Source organism: Hippocampus zosterae, chromosome 7 (assembly GCF_025434085.1).
Source record: "Hippocampus zosterae strain Florida chromosome 7, ASM2543408v3, whole genome shotgun sequence".
NCBI lineage: Eukaryota > Metazoa > Chordata > Actinopteri > Syngnathiformes > Syngnathidae > Hippocampus > Hippocampus zosterae.
In genome coordinates this window covers 7,734,714-7,751,829 of record NC_067457.1, presented here as the reverse complement: position 1 = coordinate 7,751,829, position 17,116 = coordinate 7,734,714, and the positions used below count along the sequence as shown (strand labels likewise).

The following is a 17,116-nucleotide window of genomic DNA, read 5'->3' as shown; positions in this document are numbered from 1 at the left end:
CTAAAAGCTCCCCTATGTTGTTTTCCTTCAGTGAATTGCTGATAAAGGTGCCTAGACTGGATGTTCGTCTGTGTTGGAGCGGCAGGAAACACGGCAACGGGATCGATAAACACCTTCTAGCTCTCATCAGCCACAGAAAGCGTATTCCGATCGACTGGCACGGAGAGCAAAGGCCAAGTGGCTTATTATGAGCATGTACCAAAAGCAGCTGGGGTTTTTTTGTTTGTTTTTGAGGCCATTTAACTGGCAGTCACAAAAGAAAAAGAACATTTGGCCTTAATATTATTTTGAAGACATAAAAGCAACATTTTTGGCGGGGCGTCTTTTATAGCACCATCGATTTCAACGTTTCATTTAAATCTCAGGATTAGCATCGATCTTGCACGATACGTATTGTTTGGACTTCAAGTGCATCCGCTCCAAGTGGACTTTTGTGTCTGTCTGGAAAAAGCTACAAAATAAATGGATAAAGTGACTTGGGAGAACATGGACACGTTGTCATGGTGGCCAACCATTTGGGGAACAGAATCGAGGAGGCGAAGCTATCAGAGCCAGCCATGCTTGCGTGTTCTGGAAAGGCCACAGATAAATTGTGACAAGAATACTGAAAAATTAAATAAATAAATAAATAAAAACTGATTGGATGGTTTGGATGATCCTATCAAACATTGCATTCGGACCGAAGAGTTGTGTTCTTTGAGCTTGAAGCCATTTTCATAAAATGCATAAAGAAATGCATGTGAGGTGTCTTTCTTCAGGCCAATGTCGAAGTCAACATACTGAGCAAAAAATAAATTCGTCTGAACATTTTTCCAAGCTCTACTAGTAATAAGGAATCAAATTACAGTTGGCGACTACTGTCTGAAAACCAAGCGTGAGACGGGGCACCTCTACAGATGTGCTGCAAGCGATTATTTAATGAACCACAAAAACATGGTGCGGTTGTCAAGGTAAAAGCCACAAACGCGAGGGAACAGTCGAGAATAAGAAGAGTCGATATTTTGACAAGCTGTTGGCAATGATGGATTGCTTCATTCACTGACTCCATCCCTTGCATTTCAGCAACAGAGACTCTCCATGCTTCGCTTTCTGGCAACAGGTACAAATGAGATTCTAAAACTAAGTGAGTATCATTGTTGAACAATTTCTAAATACGGTATGTTGTGCATAAAATGACTGTGCGCAGCAGCAATCACATTAAAATAAACATTTATTATAAAAATATCACAGATCAGGTCACAGGGTGTTGTATGGTCATTTGTTACAATTAGACGTTTTCAAATGCGTGGCAGCCACTGCGACACCGGGTGAAGCCATTTATGCTTGGCTATGAGGAAAGTATATAAGGCTAGAAATGAAGGAGATAGTCTTCCACACGTCATGCTTATTATGCCCCCCCTTCACCTGCTGACATTTTTGGAAGGGAAGAGACAGAAAGCATCAGTTTTGAAATCAGGTCAGAGTGATGCTGATGGAAAAAATATCACCAAACAAAGCTGACAGTGGCTGGACACAAATAAGGCAAAGTACACTCTTTTCTGGTTGTTTCTCCAAGACACACACGATGTGTTGCTTGAAAAGGTTGCCATGACAACTATCGCAGCACGTCTGGGTGATTGCGTGAGCCCTTCCGCACGCATAATTGAAGCGAAATATTTGGGTCTCACAAACAAAAAGCGCATTTTTTGTTTTTGTTTTGTTTCAGCACAGTCGTATCCGGTGGGACTTCAACGCGGCAAGATGGATTTCAGCTTTGACTCCGCGAGCGTCATATGACGCGCGAGCTAAACGAAGTGTTTCGATCAACCAAAATTTGATTCTTTTCACACTTTCATGCACCCGTAACCTGATAGCATGATCAACGGTTACTACAGTGGACAGTTAAAAACTGTTCAAAGTTTAAAACTGTCCACTGTAGTAACGGCGGCCCCTGAAAAAGTGAATATACAAAGTGGAGAGGTGAGGTGCAAAGTGTCAAATTTGAGTCTGTTTTCCCAATCTTGCCCTAAAATATAAGAAATGTAATCCTCACCGTGGGAAAACAAATGAATTTGGGAGGGATTATTTGCTCAGAATGCGGGAAGAAGACGTGAAAGATTAGTACAGATCAGTGGGAAACAAACAAACTCTTCTAAATCCTTCATGGGGACTGGAAAAGAAGAAAGCTTACTTTTTTTTGTTCCCAATAGAGAAGATTAAAAAAGAAAGGATGAAATCAAATGGTTCCTGCTTTTTGTACGATCACTCTTCAAGCATATATGAGTATTATATACGTGCTAAACATTTGAATCATGTGTAATAGCATCTCAAGTTATCAAGTGTATGCAGAAAAGTGGTGAAGATTGCACGACTGTCTCTGTCCTATGTGTTGTCTTGTGTTATTTTTGTTATTTTGACTTCAGAGTGGCTGCCTTTCCAGCAGCTCCTATTTTTTTGTTGTTCTACTTCTTCCTTTCATAACTTTGCTGCGGTGAATCTGGAATTTCTCCATTGCGAGACTAATAAAGGTTTTCTTACATCTTAATAATCGTGCACAATTAAAAAAAAAACATCTCAATCCCGTTCTTAACCCCTAGGGGGCATCATTGCAACGATAATTCTATTTCTTTGGAATGTCACCTCAGTCGCATTGGTTGACATTCACGTGACTTTCAAATTGGCTTTGCGCATGAAAATGATTGACATCAAGAGCTTCGCTTCAAAAGCTGCGCAACCATGTTCATTGTAGCTGCACTTCACATTGCCAAAACATTGTTCAATGTGTGTGTTTATGTTGTAACGTGTTCATACTGAACAAAAAAAAAATCCCTGCAAAGAAAAAAAAATGGCTGTCAAACTGTTGTTTTCACTGTGTACAATTTACTTGTTTGAAGTTTCCAGACACAGAGGTTGGTAGTTCAATCCCGGGCGGGTCATCGCGATATTTTTACTTGCTGTGTGGAGTTTGCATGCTCTCCTTGTGCCTGCGTGGGTTTTCTCCCAGAATTCCAAGAAAATGCACGGCAGGTTAATGGAACACTCTAAATCACAGGTGTCAAAGTTAAGGCCCAGGGGCCAGATCCGGCCCACCACGTCATTTATTGTGGCCCTCCAAAAGAAAATCATGTGTCAATTTGCATGATCCTTGCTAAAATCTGTATCGAATGTCAAATTGTCATGTATAATAAATGATATTTTGCAGCAATTTTGTTACCCTGCTTACACTCATTTGAACAATAATTGACTCTTGCAGTTGACTGATTTCAAAACTAGTAATGCATTAAATTTGGTGTGTACAAGTGTTTCTCTGTGTACCCCCGCCTACTGCCCAAAGATATCTGGGGTGGGCTCCAGCATGCCCGCAACCCTCGTGAGGATAAGCGTATTTTGCAAATGGATGCCTGGATAATCATGACAGTTTTATCATTGAAATGATTATTATTACCAAATCTTCTAAATCCGAGCAAATCGGAAAATGACCCCAAGTCCTGAATTAAATTGCATTAGACATTCAGCTGCAATAGAATGAAACTGTGAATAGGGTAAGATTCATGTTCTTGCATTTCATTAGAGAAAAAAAAATGAAGAGACTTGGTAGACCATCATGACTGCAGGAGCTTCTGGAGATCCTCATCCATCCCCCCCGTTCGCATCCGCTCCAGGCTGTGATATCGATGGACCACGCGGTCGGCCGTCACCACCACCACCCTGACGCCGTGGGCGTCCTCGCCTAGCTGGCAGCCGATGGCCGAACTCACGACCATATCGAGGCCGCCGTGGCATCCGCCTGCATTCCGATGATAGTGGCCGGAGAAGACCGCCTTCACCCCTGGAGCGAGAAAGGTGGAAACAGGTCTAGGTTTTCACAGTGCTGTTTGATTAAAATCACGTCCGACCTTGATGTCCGCGAGCCATCCAAATGACAGTGGGGGGGGGATTGAAAAAAAAATATTAACACCTCAGAGCACAACTGCCCAAAATAAGCCAACGCTGGGTGACTCAATGCTACATTGTGGAGATTGAAATAGCTCACTTCGAAGTACAAAGTGTGCTTAAAACGACACCCTGCTGCTTTATTACTTTGGTTAGTGATGTTGACTTGAAGCTCTCTCAGCATTGGGCGCAATTATTAATCACTACTAAAAGAAAAGAAAGCGGGAGGGAGGGGAAGAAAGTTACAAACGAACAGATCGCCCAGTGCTGCCACTTAAATATTCTAACAAAACAGAGACACGCATTAGGCAGGGGGGCGGGGGCGTGGGGGGTTGGCGTTCAATTTATTTTCAATTACAAACAACATTCTCATCGGAGCCACGCAGGTTGGCTCAGACCCTGCAGCGGCGGCGCCGTGTCACCGCGGTGTAATCACTGACCGCGCGAAATTATGTGTGCAACAAACTACTTTGAACAAAGGGCTCACATTTTTTTTTTGTGTATAATTTTTTTTTCCCCCTGGTGTTCTGCAGGGACAAGTACGTACATTTTATGAATACTGAAAAGGAATGATTGCTGTCTAAAGTGCTTTCAAGACAAGAATGAATTTGGTGAGCTCGGATTTGCCCCAAACGAACACATCGAATTATTTTTCGCAAAAATAAATGAAACGAATAAAAAATACTGGCACATAGCGTGTCTGCTCTTGCTTCTGAAATTCGAGTTTCATTCAAAGACTAAATTGCCCGGAGTGGTCAATGTGGATTTTCATTAAATCAAGGATCCGTTCGTTCACCCACTACCCGAATGAGGACACGTGTTGTAGAAATGAGATAAACGGGTTTCAAAACAACTTGATTGAAAATCTACATATGAAATGATAACACCAAAAAAAAAAAGCCAAAAATGAGGACCACCTGTCAGTCTACTGCATGACCTGTCCCGAAAATAAAGACCAGGGATCTCCCCCTTGTGCAACGACTGCTGACACTCTCGCATCAGCATGATGAAATTGCTCTGAATCATCATGTCCGCCACTCTGCATAATCAAACAGCCCCGAATATAAAGGTGACCTAATTTATATGAATCTTGCCAGACGAAGCGCAGATGATGGACCATTAAAATACTGAATCAGCCACAACGTACCAACAACAAAGCCTGTATTGAGAAAACTCGACTGTATTTGTTGAGCACTTTAAAAGAACCACCGCTGTATACCAAGTGCTGTACACGGAGCAAAAATAATCCATCTATCAGTAAATAATAAAAGAACTGGAGACAGTAGAAAGCACGAAAACGGTCCAACTAAAAATTAAGTCTCATGCTGAGTCAAAAGCCAAATAATAAAAATGAGTTTTAAACGTGGGCAATGAGGGGCCTTGCCAAATGCTCAGCAGGAGGTCATTCCAAAAAAAAAGGTACCAGCAACAGAAAAGATTAAAAAAACAATGCGTAGCCAGTGAAAGGATGCCAGAGTAAGAATTATGTGCTCCCTCTTACGAGTACCAGTCAAGAGGTGAGCAGCAGCATTTTGGAGCAACTGGAGACGCTTAATGGAGGATTGTCTGACCCGCATGGCGGTAATCCAGCCAAGATGTGACAAAGGCACGAATTACGGTTTCAAAGTGCCGTTGAGAATGAGACAGTCAAACCTAGGTTCACAATTTACCAGTCAAATGTTCAAACTACACTCCAGAGAATATTATGAAGTATAAATATTGCAAATAGTCAAAGCATCCGGAATGCTAGGTTCTGCATACTCCAACATTGTTTTATAGTTCACAAACAAGTGTTGTTTAAAAAAAAAAAGTTTTAATTAGGCGGCCCGGTAGTCCAGTGGTTAGCGCGTCGGCTTCACAGTGCAGAGGTATCGGGTTCGATTCCAGCTCCGGCCTCCCTGTGTGGAATTTGCATGTTCTCCCCGGGCCTGCGTGGGTTTTCTCCGGGTGCTCCAGTTTCCTCCCACATTCCAAAAACATGCGTGGAAGGCTGATTGAACACTCTGAAAATTGTCCCTAGGGGTGAGTGTGTGCGTGGATGGTTGTTCGTCTATGTGTGCCCTGCGATTAGATGGCAACCGATTCAGGGTGTCCCCCGCCTACTGCCCGGAGACGGCTGGGATAGGCACCCCCGCGACCCTAGTGAGGATCAAGCGGTACGGAAGATGAATGAATGAATGAATGTTTTAATTAGCCCCCATATGATAAAGTGCGGTTCAGCGAAATCTCCCATTTTCTTATTGTTGTCAGTCTCAAATTTCTTCATATGCCATTCATGTCACCCGGAAGTCGCGCGAAACTGCAAACGACTCTCGGGTTCATCATGCCAACAAAGAAAGCTTGTGGGTGTGTGTAAGCGTGCGCATGTATCGATGTTTTCTGCTGACAAATCATCTTCAAACCATCGCACGAAGGCGCACACAATTCAAGGTAGACTTTATACAGGACACGAGGCACCGCAGGGATTTGATTTACATTATTTGATTTGCACTGCACATAATATTTCTATCGTCAGGAGGGAGGTAAAACTGCTCAGCCCTAGCAAGCATAACAAAAGCTAATTCAAAACTAGAATGGCACTCAGTCGAGAGCGGGCTTGTGTTCATGCAACCTGGGCCAAAGACATCATTTTCGTTTCGAGTCGACTTTCCACTTCACTTTTTATCATTGAGTTGATGAGTGCTCTGGAATTTGCAGTCACTCTGAAAAAGCTACATAGGCTGCTTTCATCCACGGCAGGATTGCAAGTCGCACAACGGGCGGCCTTTGAGGCTTTGCTGTAGGTTGCCGCTGCCTCGAGGTTAATGACGGCCGGCCCCCTTCGCGGAAACTAACCTTGATTTGACAAAGAGACAATATGAAACAACTCATTTTACTCCGCCCCAGCATAAACGGCATACGGCGATTTTTGTGCACTCCTATGAAACCGCCCTGCGGTGCAGTCAGTTAAAAATTGCTCTTGTTAACTGACGATACCATGAAACCCCTCCCCCAAAAAACAATTAAGTGATATGAAATACGCCATAAAACCGTACCCTGTGTATGGTTCTTGCTACAGGGCGACGATGCAAGTATGTGTATCCGGAACATTTTTTTTTCTTACTGAGCTACCCGAATGAAAGCATGCACATGCTGTGTTAAGAATTCCTCATCTTGTCTGGGTCTCTGTGGAAATCATATTTACCTGTAAGCCACAAAACAGTCCCGCGTCTTTTGTGCTTTATTTTTTTCTTTGATGATAACGACTCCTACGTGGTGAGTGGCCTTTGCTTTAACTCGCGCGGGGGTGGGTTTGGGGGTGTTAGTGCATTCAGGGGCGTAGAAGAAGGAAAAAAAAGTCCAGAGTAAGCAGCCAGAATACCGAAAACATACAGAAAGCGAAGGGAGAGAGGAGGGAACTACATGCAGCCACATCGAATTCTCAGATGGTTGAGACATTTCACATAAATGAGCGCAAACTACATTTCAAATATTAAAATGTACTTTTCCCAATGACTGTTGTTACGTGTCAGGTTGATTGTATAGCACAATTGCTGAGTCTGTTTAACTCATTCGCTCCCAAAGACGTTTTTAAACGTCTTTACAGACTGAATGAGTTTTAACAATCGGAAACACTCTTTCCTCTCTGACAATGGCTTCCAAATGAGAGGCGAGATTAAAGGAAGACGCACGCAAACACAAAAGAAACAACCTTCATGCATCTAATTATGTTTGATACTTCCTATTTAATGCCTCTCCCTTTCATCTGATGGTCACTGATTTGCCAGCGACAAAATGGGATTTGCTAATTGCGCGCTGAGTTTCACACAACCAAACAAGCCGCCTTGTGAGTTATTACAGAAAAAGCCATAGCGCTGCCCTCCTCCTACGAAGGAGCCATTGTCATCAAAGTGCGGTGCAATGATTAGAAATCTGAAATGCTGTTTTGTTATTTGCATGACAGAGGGATGCAAAATGATGTCGCGGCGCCGAGGCATCTTCCAGCCGCAGCCTGCCATAAATCACCGCCGCCCATCAGTCAGCACCGAGCGTCCGTTCCCGACTGTATGTCCTCCGGTTACACACAAAACACCCACAAAAAAAGTCTGTATGGTGTAGATACCTTTGGGCCATTTGGAATATGGTCATGAATGCTCCTCAATTTACTAAGTGATCCAAGTTTTTTTTTTTCTTCTACAAAATGGATGTTGTGGGACTCTTAAAAAGGCATAACTAACAACATTCATAAAATCATACCGGCACCTGATAACTATGATTTGAATTGATTCATTAATTTATGCAAAATTACACTTCACTTACCCTGGGCACATAATAAAATGTAACGTTATTAATTAAAACTATTACCGTAGCTAATTTATAATTTTCTTTATTGAGGATTCATTAAAAAAAAAATCCTCAGTAACTGGTGCACATGTTGCCACATTGACTCTGAAAAAAAAGTAACTTTATTACTTTACTGATTATTTGCTTTAAAAAGTAAGTTAGATTCCAAGTTATTTTAATACTTATACATTCAGTAAATAAAAAATGCTGCCTAACAAAAATTGCACCCGGTTTTGTCACTTACCGTATTTTCCGCACTACAAGGCGCAGTTTCAATGAACCGCCTATTTTAATACCGTTTTCATAGATCGGGCGCACCGCATTATAGGGCGCATAGTATAGAACAGGGGTGCCCATTAGGAAGATCCTGATCTACCGGTACCAGTAGATCCGAGGAGTGTCGAGAAGAAAAAAACCAAACAACCATTTGTGTGTCTTTGTACATGTTAGTAATATATTTGTTGTGTTAATATACACTGCACAGTAATCAGTCTCATTTTCACAAAAAAATATATTTAAAAAATAAAATAAAGCAGGTAAATCTTAAATTTGTGTGTGTGTGTGTGCGTGCGCGCGCCGGTAAGGGTAGATCCCGTGAGGTTAGTTGATCGAAAAGTAGATCTTCGATCCTAAAAGTTTGGGCACCCCTGGTATAGAAGCTACAATTGTGACTGTAGTTGCGTTATACATCCACTAGATGGAGTTACACTAAAGGGTATACAATACAGCTTTATTTATAGAATGCTTTCACAACCGCTGCAGCTGTCACAGAACATTTAAAATACTACATCCAAGAAATGAGACTATTGATCCATACAAAAGGTGTATCGGATTAAAAGTCGCTTTTGAGAAAATTGAATGCTTTTAGGTGTGCCTCATAATGTGGAAAATGTGCTAATTGGTCCATTCTGTCAAATAAACAGACGGCACACGTGAGCCATTCCAAAAGCAGCATTTCTTCCAAAGTAAGTACTATGAAGTATGCGGCAGTGGAAATATTCCGACAAGTACAATTCATCAACTTTCGTCAACGGAACTGAGTATATGTAGCGCATTATGATCTACCATTGACTTCTAAATGTATCGAGGGCACGAAATTGAGTGGCACATGGTCTTCTAGCGCAACCACGTCCTTCGTTTTCCCATTAACAATTTGAGCTGTTCGATATTTGCAGTGGGAACGCTAATTGGATCCACTTTTAGACACATTTTCAAAATGATGTCAGGTAAAGGGACAGCAATTTAATCGGACAGCCATTTCATTTATTGGCCCACAGGCTCAGGGCTTCATCATCGCTAATCTCAACTGTTGCTAGAAGCATGAGGGCACGCGAATTGATGCGCTCCGAGATACTCTATGGCAAAAAAAAAAACATTGTTCAGCCTCATCATTAAAACAATGGGGTTAAAGGCTTAGCTGTGGCCTCTTATCAAATCCCTGCTGGGTGATAAATGTGCCATCCCCTTTTGAAAAGTGCGAGACCCGCGCTGATAACGACACCCAGTGAGAAAAGAATGAGCGACAAAGGAAGCGAAACAGACGCGGGCAGAACAGAACATGCCTTATCTTGGCCACTAATTGGCTAAGATACGTCCTGCTCTATAGCCACGAGTTATATTTGGGAATCCCGACGACTGAGTTGCCCCGCGCCCTTGTTCCGGTTTTACTCGTCTTGTCAGTCTTTTTGTATCGAAACCACGTTGCCCTTGCTTCGGATGATGGAAATATTCCTGAGGAGGAGTCGAAACTCTCAGAGGAGGAAGTGAAAGGTGGGGTAGTGGAGGGCATAGAAATCTAATTACACTCCTCCGTCTACTCTACTGTACGGCGAGATGAGCGGCTGAGAGCACTAGTGGGATTCCCGCTACTCAATTTGCCTCTTGAAAAAGACGCGTTGCTCCCCAGCCACGGGGGTTTCAGTACTCATCAAAGAGAAGTGGATCAAACCTACTCGACAAATATGACAGTAAACTTTTGCGCACGTCCTACTACTTCTGCTTGCGGCAACAAAACCGCACACGGCTAAAACTGCACGCGTTGCACTGAGAGGTTTTAGTGGAACAACAGTAAAGCCTGGGGGAGCCTTATTTACAATGATTACAGGTGCGATAGCGATGCAGCAGCATCGAAAGCGCCCTATGGAACAAAGGAACGCTTCCTTTGGGGTCATTCGATCAAGTCAGGAATGACGCCGACACAACAAAATTGGCGGTTGACGCCAACTCTAACCTCACACTTTCAAGACGTAACCGTCCGATCCGTCTGGAATGATTCAAAGTTTACAAAGGAGCACATGGCCATGAAGCGCCGCAAAAGGAAAAGCCAAATTTAATATCATACAAATTACGTCGCCCTCTCCCCCAGTAGGTGCTTGTGCAATTAAGAAAAGGGACTGCGCGATGCTTTACGAGCCCAACAGGGGGTGATAACGCAGAAGCGGTGTATCATTAAAATGAGCTGGAATGCAGTCAACGGTCCCATGGTGTAAGCGCTCACTTCCGACGAGCCAGACAAAGACTAATTGGTGCTGTGCAGTCTTTCGATGTGCGGCTGTGGTTGCCGAGATCAAATATATAGATTCGCCCCCAAAAAATTCATCAAGCATGGAAATATGAACAACTTGCGACACAAAGAGAGATCGATTTTTGTTTTGATTCTTCATTGAGGGATCTTAGGAGAGATAACAGAGATTAATTAAAAATACAGATTGATCATTCGGTTTTCTGGGAACTATTTGCTGCATGAAGGATTTGAACTTTTACAGGAAGACTTCTAACTCATTCAGTACCAGCCAATTCTACACCAAGTCTGAAAAGACGTTTAAAACCGTCTTTGGGAGTGAATGAGCTAATTTAGATCCGTCCTGAAGATTTTATTCTTTAGATTGTTATAGAGTTGTTTACGTTGAGTTAGATAGTCCTGATCTCTTTTGAGATACTGCCCATGACTGCAAAAAGAGTCCTAATCATCACATTATGGTCTCATGATACGATCAAACTCTGCGTCCTCATCCGCTAAATGGCGGCACCTCACGAGACAATCGCCAGTCACCATCAACCCACATTGGTTTCCTTGCAGTGGAAGGAGAACAACAGCCGGTGGCAGTGATGCGCCATGAAGCGAGCGTTGCCTGCTGCCAAGAACTGCTTGCTATGACTGCCACCGCGGTGTTTTTTGTTTGTTTTTGTTTTTGTTTTTTTGTGTGTCAGCACACTAACATGTCAACATCACACATACGGTGCAGTAAAGTGCCGATGGGACTTGATTACTTTTGCGCAGCAATTGCACAAAAGCTATTATCATTTATCTTCAGGAATATGTGATGGTGTTTACCGGATGTCACAACAATAAATCCAATCAAATATTTCACTTAACCTCGCGGTGCCACGACAGAAAACAATCAGAGGATGTGAGTAAACAAAAGATGCAAAAACATCCATTTCTCCCCTAAAACACAGATAGAAAATGCATACTTGCCCATTTACGGCGACTGTAAGTATATGTGCATACTTGTACAGTAATCATTATTTATCACGATAAGTACTGCGGCGAAGTATTACATGTCCGACAGTATATGCCCTGCATGCAGTATGAATGTACAACTGCTGTCAGGATCGGTGTGCATGACAAAAGACGCATTTAACATCTGCGGTGCATTGACAGTCATTGCCAGTGTTTTTGCGGATGCAAATGACTGTTGCCTTTTGAATCGTAAACGACAGTTTGTTCGAAAGAGATGTAATGCGAGAGAGAGGAGTCATCCAACCAAAATGGGGTAACATGGTTAAATACATGCGGACATAATGGATGGGTAATTTCATTAATACTCTTTCCAACAGTCACCTTGATGAATGATTGAGAAAGTGCGTGTGTCTGTATAAGAGGCCCCTGTCAATCAGCCGTGTCAAATTGGCCCAATTGTGTGACGAGCAAGTGTGTGTATGTGTGCCACGTCAGGGACTTGCTGTCCTTGAGTGTTATAAGTTCAAAAAAAAAAGAATTTGAAGGAGGAATGACTATTAGAAAGCCATTATTTAAATCAATTGTGGCCGTACTGAAATAATCCTCTTGTATGGTTTAAGCTGTGTATGATTCCTCTGAGCAAGGAATCTTAAGTACGTTACAGTTTAGATATGATGGGCTGACAAAGCTAAAACGCTACAAAGTATTAAGACAAATTTTAAACCACCATATAGATGTCTAAAATCATCTTTAAAGTATATATATATATATATATTTTTTTTTTTTTACTGAATGAAGCAGTGGTTTACAGGAAGACTTAGCTGCGTAATTTTAGCAGGCACCTGGAAGCTAAAGAACAAAACGATAAAATCATTCTCAATGAAGTTTCCTGACGACACCGTGAGAGGCCAGGCGCAATATGGCCCCGAAAATCAAACTGAGAAACACTGACTTTGCATTTGCACGGCAAAACTGTTTCACCACAAAAAGGCACCCAGATCCACTGCATTGGTTTAAAATATATATATATTAGATATATACTACCGTATTTTCCACACTAAAGGGTGCACTGGATTATGAGGTGCACCTTCAATGAATGGCCTATTTTGTAATTTTTTTTCTTACATTGGGCGCACCGCTTTATAAGACGCAATTTACAATGCATCCACTAGATGGAGCTCTGCTCAAGGAAACACATACAGAACGATCAGATATCAGTAAAACTTATTTAATAAAGCAGCGACACAGGTCACTGAACCAACAGCAAGTTATAACATTGACTCGTTAAGGTTTTTCGGTGCACCTTTTAGTGCGGATATTACGGTAAGTCGTTGAACATTACAACCAACTTGCCAAGGAGCTACTTGACATTGATTTGTCATGTAGCTCCTTTTGTCCGCAGACGTGCCATTAGCAAAGCACGTCGGTGGACATGCGCTTTGAACTACGATAGCCACAAAATAAATAAATAAACAAACACAATTTTAAAAAATGTACTTAAATTTACATTAAAAAAATCATCCTGACCAACTCAAAAAATTAATAAAAATGATTTATAACTCAGCCCTAATGACCATGAGCAGAGTTCGAGATAAAGGAAAAAGTCCTACCAGCTCTCTTAAATCGGTCCATCAGGTTTTGTCTGACTTCCTTCTGGAGGTTAAAGTAGTCATCTTCCTCATCGGGCTTCTTTATGTACAAGGGAATGTGCTGGAACACTACGATGTGTTTGGGTGCCTGAACGGGGGGGGAGACAAACTTATGGTGATTCTATTGTCAATTTTATTCGGTCGCAATGAATAAGCGGCGGCTGGTGCGATTTTACTGTGGGAGATGAGACTTTGTTCAGCTGCTCATCCAGCCACGTTTCTTGAGCCTCCTTCAACTGAGGGCAGGCCGAAGCGTCGTAGAACAACTGGGAGTTCAGAACTAGGAAGAGGACTCCGCCCACCTGAGACAACAGAAACAATAAAATGATTCACCCAGTGTTCACAGCAAAGCTTCATTTATTCCTGCTCTTAAACTTTTGTGGCTGCGGGCGGACTGAATCAACGCCACCTCTTTTCCACAAGACGCGAGAAGTCAATTGATCACCAAGGTTAATGTAGTTTACAAAAAGTCATGAAACAACTCAAGCTAAAGCCGAATTTTTTTCTTATGTATATAAAACTAACTAAACCTACCAATAATTAAAGCAAAAAAAAATCATTTTCATCTTTTTATTCATTTATTTCATTTTATGGTAGTTATTTCGACATTGCTGTCCATCTGGATGAAAGAAGGAAGGTCGAACAGTTTGAGAATTGGAGTCAGTCGACTATCCTTTCGTCCACAATACTTTGTGACCTTTTGGCACGGAACAAATAGTCCATCTGTTAAAATAAAATAAAACTAATACCAAAACTAATTAAAAACGGCATTAAAATGAAACACTATCAGAATTTTTATAACGAATAAACTTGCAGTAAAAACTAATTAAAAGTAACAGTTTAGAAAAAAAAGTCACAATGAATGAATTATGATGACAAACCCAAAACTTTTTTAACCCAGTTCCGAACAGTCAATTAAATGATTAGATCCATTGAAAAAACATTTTAACACCAGAAAATATCAAATACCGGTAGTCTAAAACGCTGCCAGACGTTTCCACATTTTGTTGCGCAGCGCAAACCAAAACACCAAATTCCAATTCCAAACGTGCGCTATCCATTTTTTCCCGCGTTTCATTTTTCTCAAAAACCGCTCATTCAATCACCTTAGAACCATCAGTTCGAATCGCCGGCGAGCAACGGACGAACAAATTGATAGACATTTAAATGTCACGTTGATGATGTCGGCTAATCTGCATTTTGATAGCGCAACAGTGGAGAGGTACAAGTGCAGACAGCTCATTACTTTTCCGCGCAAGCACAATTAACAATTTCCACTGAGTGTCAAACCGAAATGAAGCCTTCATTAACCCCAAAGGCGACAAAAATAGCACAAATTATAATCTAAAATCAGGAACTGGTGATAGTGGCATAGATGCGACATGATAAAGCGCAGTGTGGTCTTAAAAAAAACAGTACATTGAGTAGATCAAATTAGAACTATGACAACCTCAGGATTCACTGTCGATGTACTGTATCAAAAATAAATTCCGCCGAAATTATTCAACATCCATTTGAAATTTACATTTCCAAAATCGAGTTGGAACAAAATAGACAATCCCTAACATAACTCACCATCAGTAATTTGCAAGTGGTCAGTTTTTTAAATGAAACATGCAATTTAAAAAAAAAATGGGTGTGAAATCATTTTGACCGCACCTGTACAAAATATGCTGACTAAAATGATATGAGTTGCAATTGCTTACCCAGAAGCTGAAATAGTCATCACCCCATTCCCTGCAGTACTGCTCAACTGTTCTGGGGGTAGGAGTGTTTCCGAGGTCATGGTTGCCACTGACGAACACGAGTGGGATAGAAGGGTCCGTCCCCTTCAATGCCGTCTTGAGATCTCGCTCTTGATCCTCCCTGAAAGGGGCTCCTGCATATGAAATAAATGGCTTGTGTGAACGACAAACGTGACAACATTCTAAAAAAAAACCTTCCCAGTATAAGAGTTGACTCGCGGGGAAAGAACTATTTGACGCTAGGGATGGAGGCTTCAGGATTGATTAACTGGCCTGCACAACGCGATGATACGTCACCGTGGTTGCTAAAGCCAAACGTGGCGTGATTCATTTTCATGAAAGATTTCCACGGTAACCTTGGTAAACCTGGACTGAATGGAGTTTGTAGCTTGGTGTTTGGTCAGTGTCTTTATCAAGACAGACAAGGCTATGTTTTACTCCAACTTAATGCACTCCACTAAAAGTGAACCTTGGAAAGAGATCTAGACTTCTTTTTTGTGAGCTACCCACATTACCCCATAAAATCCAATTTCTATGCATTAAAACTTAATATGTATAACAGCACAAGGTCTGCCGTGGGGTGGAGAGGTCTATAATAGGTTTTCTGAGCTGAGCAGAGTGCAGGGTTTCTTTTTTTGGTTGTTTTTTTGTGAGCGTTGAAAAAGACGGTGTGTTTTACACATTTTCTTGAATGATTAACAAAATGCATCCATTTATTTAGGTCGCCATAAGACTTAAGAAAAAGAAGAAAAAAAAAGAGTTATAGCTTTGTGAGAACGGGCCTTGTATGTAGTGGACTTACTATTGTCCAGCTACCGTATTTTCCGCACTATAAGGCGCTTCGGAGTATAAGACCCAACTTCAAAGACTTCCTATTTTTTTTCTCTTTTCATATATGCGGCGCACCGCATTATAAGGTGCATAGTCAAGAAGTAACAAAGGTGGGTGTGGTTGCGCTATGCATCAACTAGATGGAGCTATACTAAAGGGAATACAATACAATACAATACAATCCAGCTTTATTTACAGAGGGCTTTCACAACTCTGGCAGCTGTAACAAAGCGCTTTACAAAACATTTAAATACTACATCCAAGAAATCAGAATATTGATCCGTGTATAAGGCGTGCCGCGTTATAAGACGCACTGTCGGATTTTGAGAAAATTGAATGCCTTCCGCCTTATAGTGCGGAAAATAGATACATTCCTACCTATGGATCATTAAGAGTCTTCAATCAAACTAACAGATTGTGTGAATGTGAGTACCCACATAAAGATGCAGAACGATGAGTCCTCCATGCAAAAAAATATTGAGACTTGGTGCTCAACGAGTGTATACATTTGTGAACGTAGATGATGTCATGGTTGCAGTTACATGAGCACAGAAATTCTGGAGGGATGATGATGATGGCAGGGCTGAAGGGGGCCAAAGTGCTCAATGCAGGCAATTCGCTGGGAATCCATTAAAAAAAAACGCTGGAGGGTTTTTAGTTGGAGGGCTGCAACTGCGCTCTTTGCAGATGATAGGGTTTGTTTGTGTTTGGTTCCACTGTGACCTATAATGATCGCTGGGCCAGATGGCGCATGTGGGGTGCGGAAGGAAATCAAGATCTTCAAGCTGAGCTGGATGTGGACAAGAACCATCTATATTGCACTGTAGGATGTGGTGGATGTTTTTGGCTAGCAGTATCTATATTTTCCCTTTCTTTGGCTCCATACTGATGGCTAATTTCGAGCAAAATAATGAATTTACCTGCACTATGTGACGCAGAGCCAATGGTGTTTACGCGGCATGAGAAGAAGAGCTGAGCCATCTGTGGCCATGAAAAGACTCCTCAAAAATTGGGCTCGGAAATCTCACTGTTGAGCAAATGGGTCGTTTGTAAAACAAGATGAAGTGATGTTATGAGTTCAAAATTTCTGCTTCTTCAAATTAAGAGTTGAGGATGCCAGCCATGGGTCTCGTACCAAATCCTCTCAGGTTGGTTTTCTGTCTCGCTGACAGACCGACTCACATCCTAACTTT

General features: G+C 41.8%; 1 protein-coding gene across 2 annotated transcripts in view; it reads right to left on the bottom strand.

Moving 5' to 3' along the window:
- Window positions 1–1,192: 1,192 nt before the first annotated feature.
- Window positions 1,193–17,116, bottom strand: part of cpped1 (calcineurin-like phosphoesterase domain containing 1) — a 33,105-nt gene continuing 17,181 nt past the window's right edge. For both annotated transcript variants that reach the window (XM_052070539.1, XM_052070538.1), the window contains exons 3-6: window positions 15,054–15,226; window positions 13,524–13,649; window positions 13,309–13,435; window positions 1,193–3,808 (exon numbers count right to left, since the gene is read on the bottom strand). In XM_052070539.1, coding sequence (XP_051926499.1) covers window positions 3,582–3,808; window positions 13,309–13,435; window positions 13,524–13,649; window positions 15,054–15,226 — 653 coding nt within the window. In that variant the 3' untranslated portion in view covers window positions 1,193–3,581. The remainder of the gene's footprint in view (window positions 3,809–13,308; window positions 13,436–13,523; window positions 13,650–15,053; window positions 15,227–17,116) is intronic.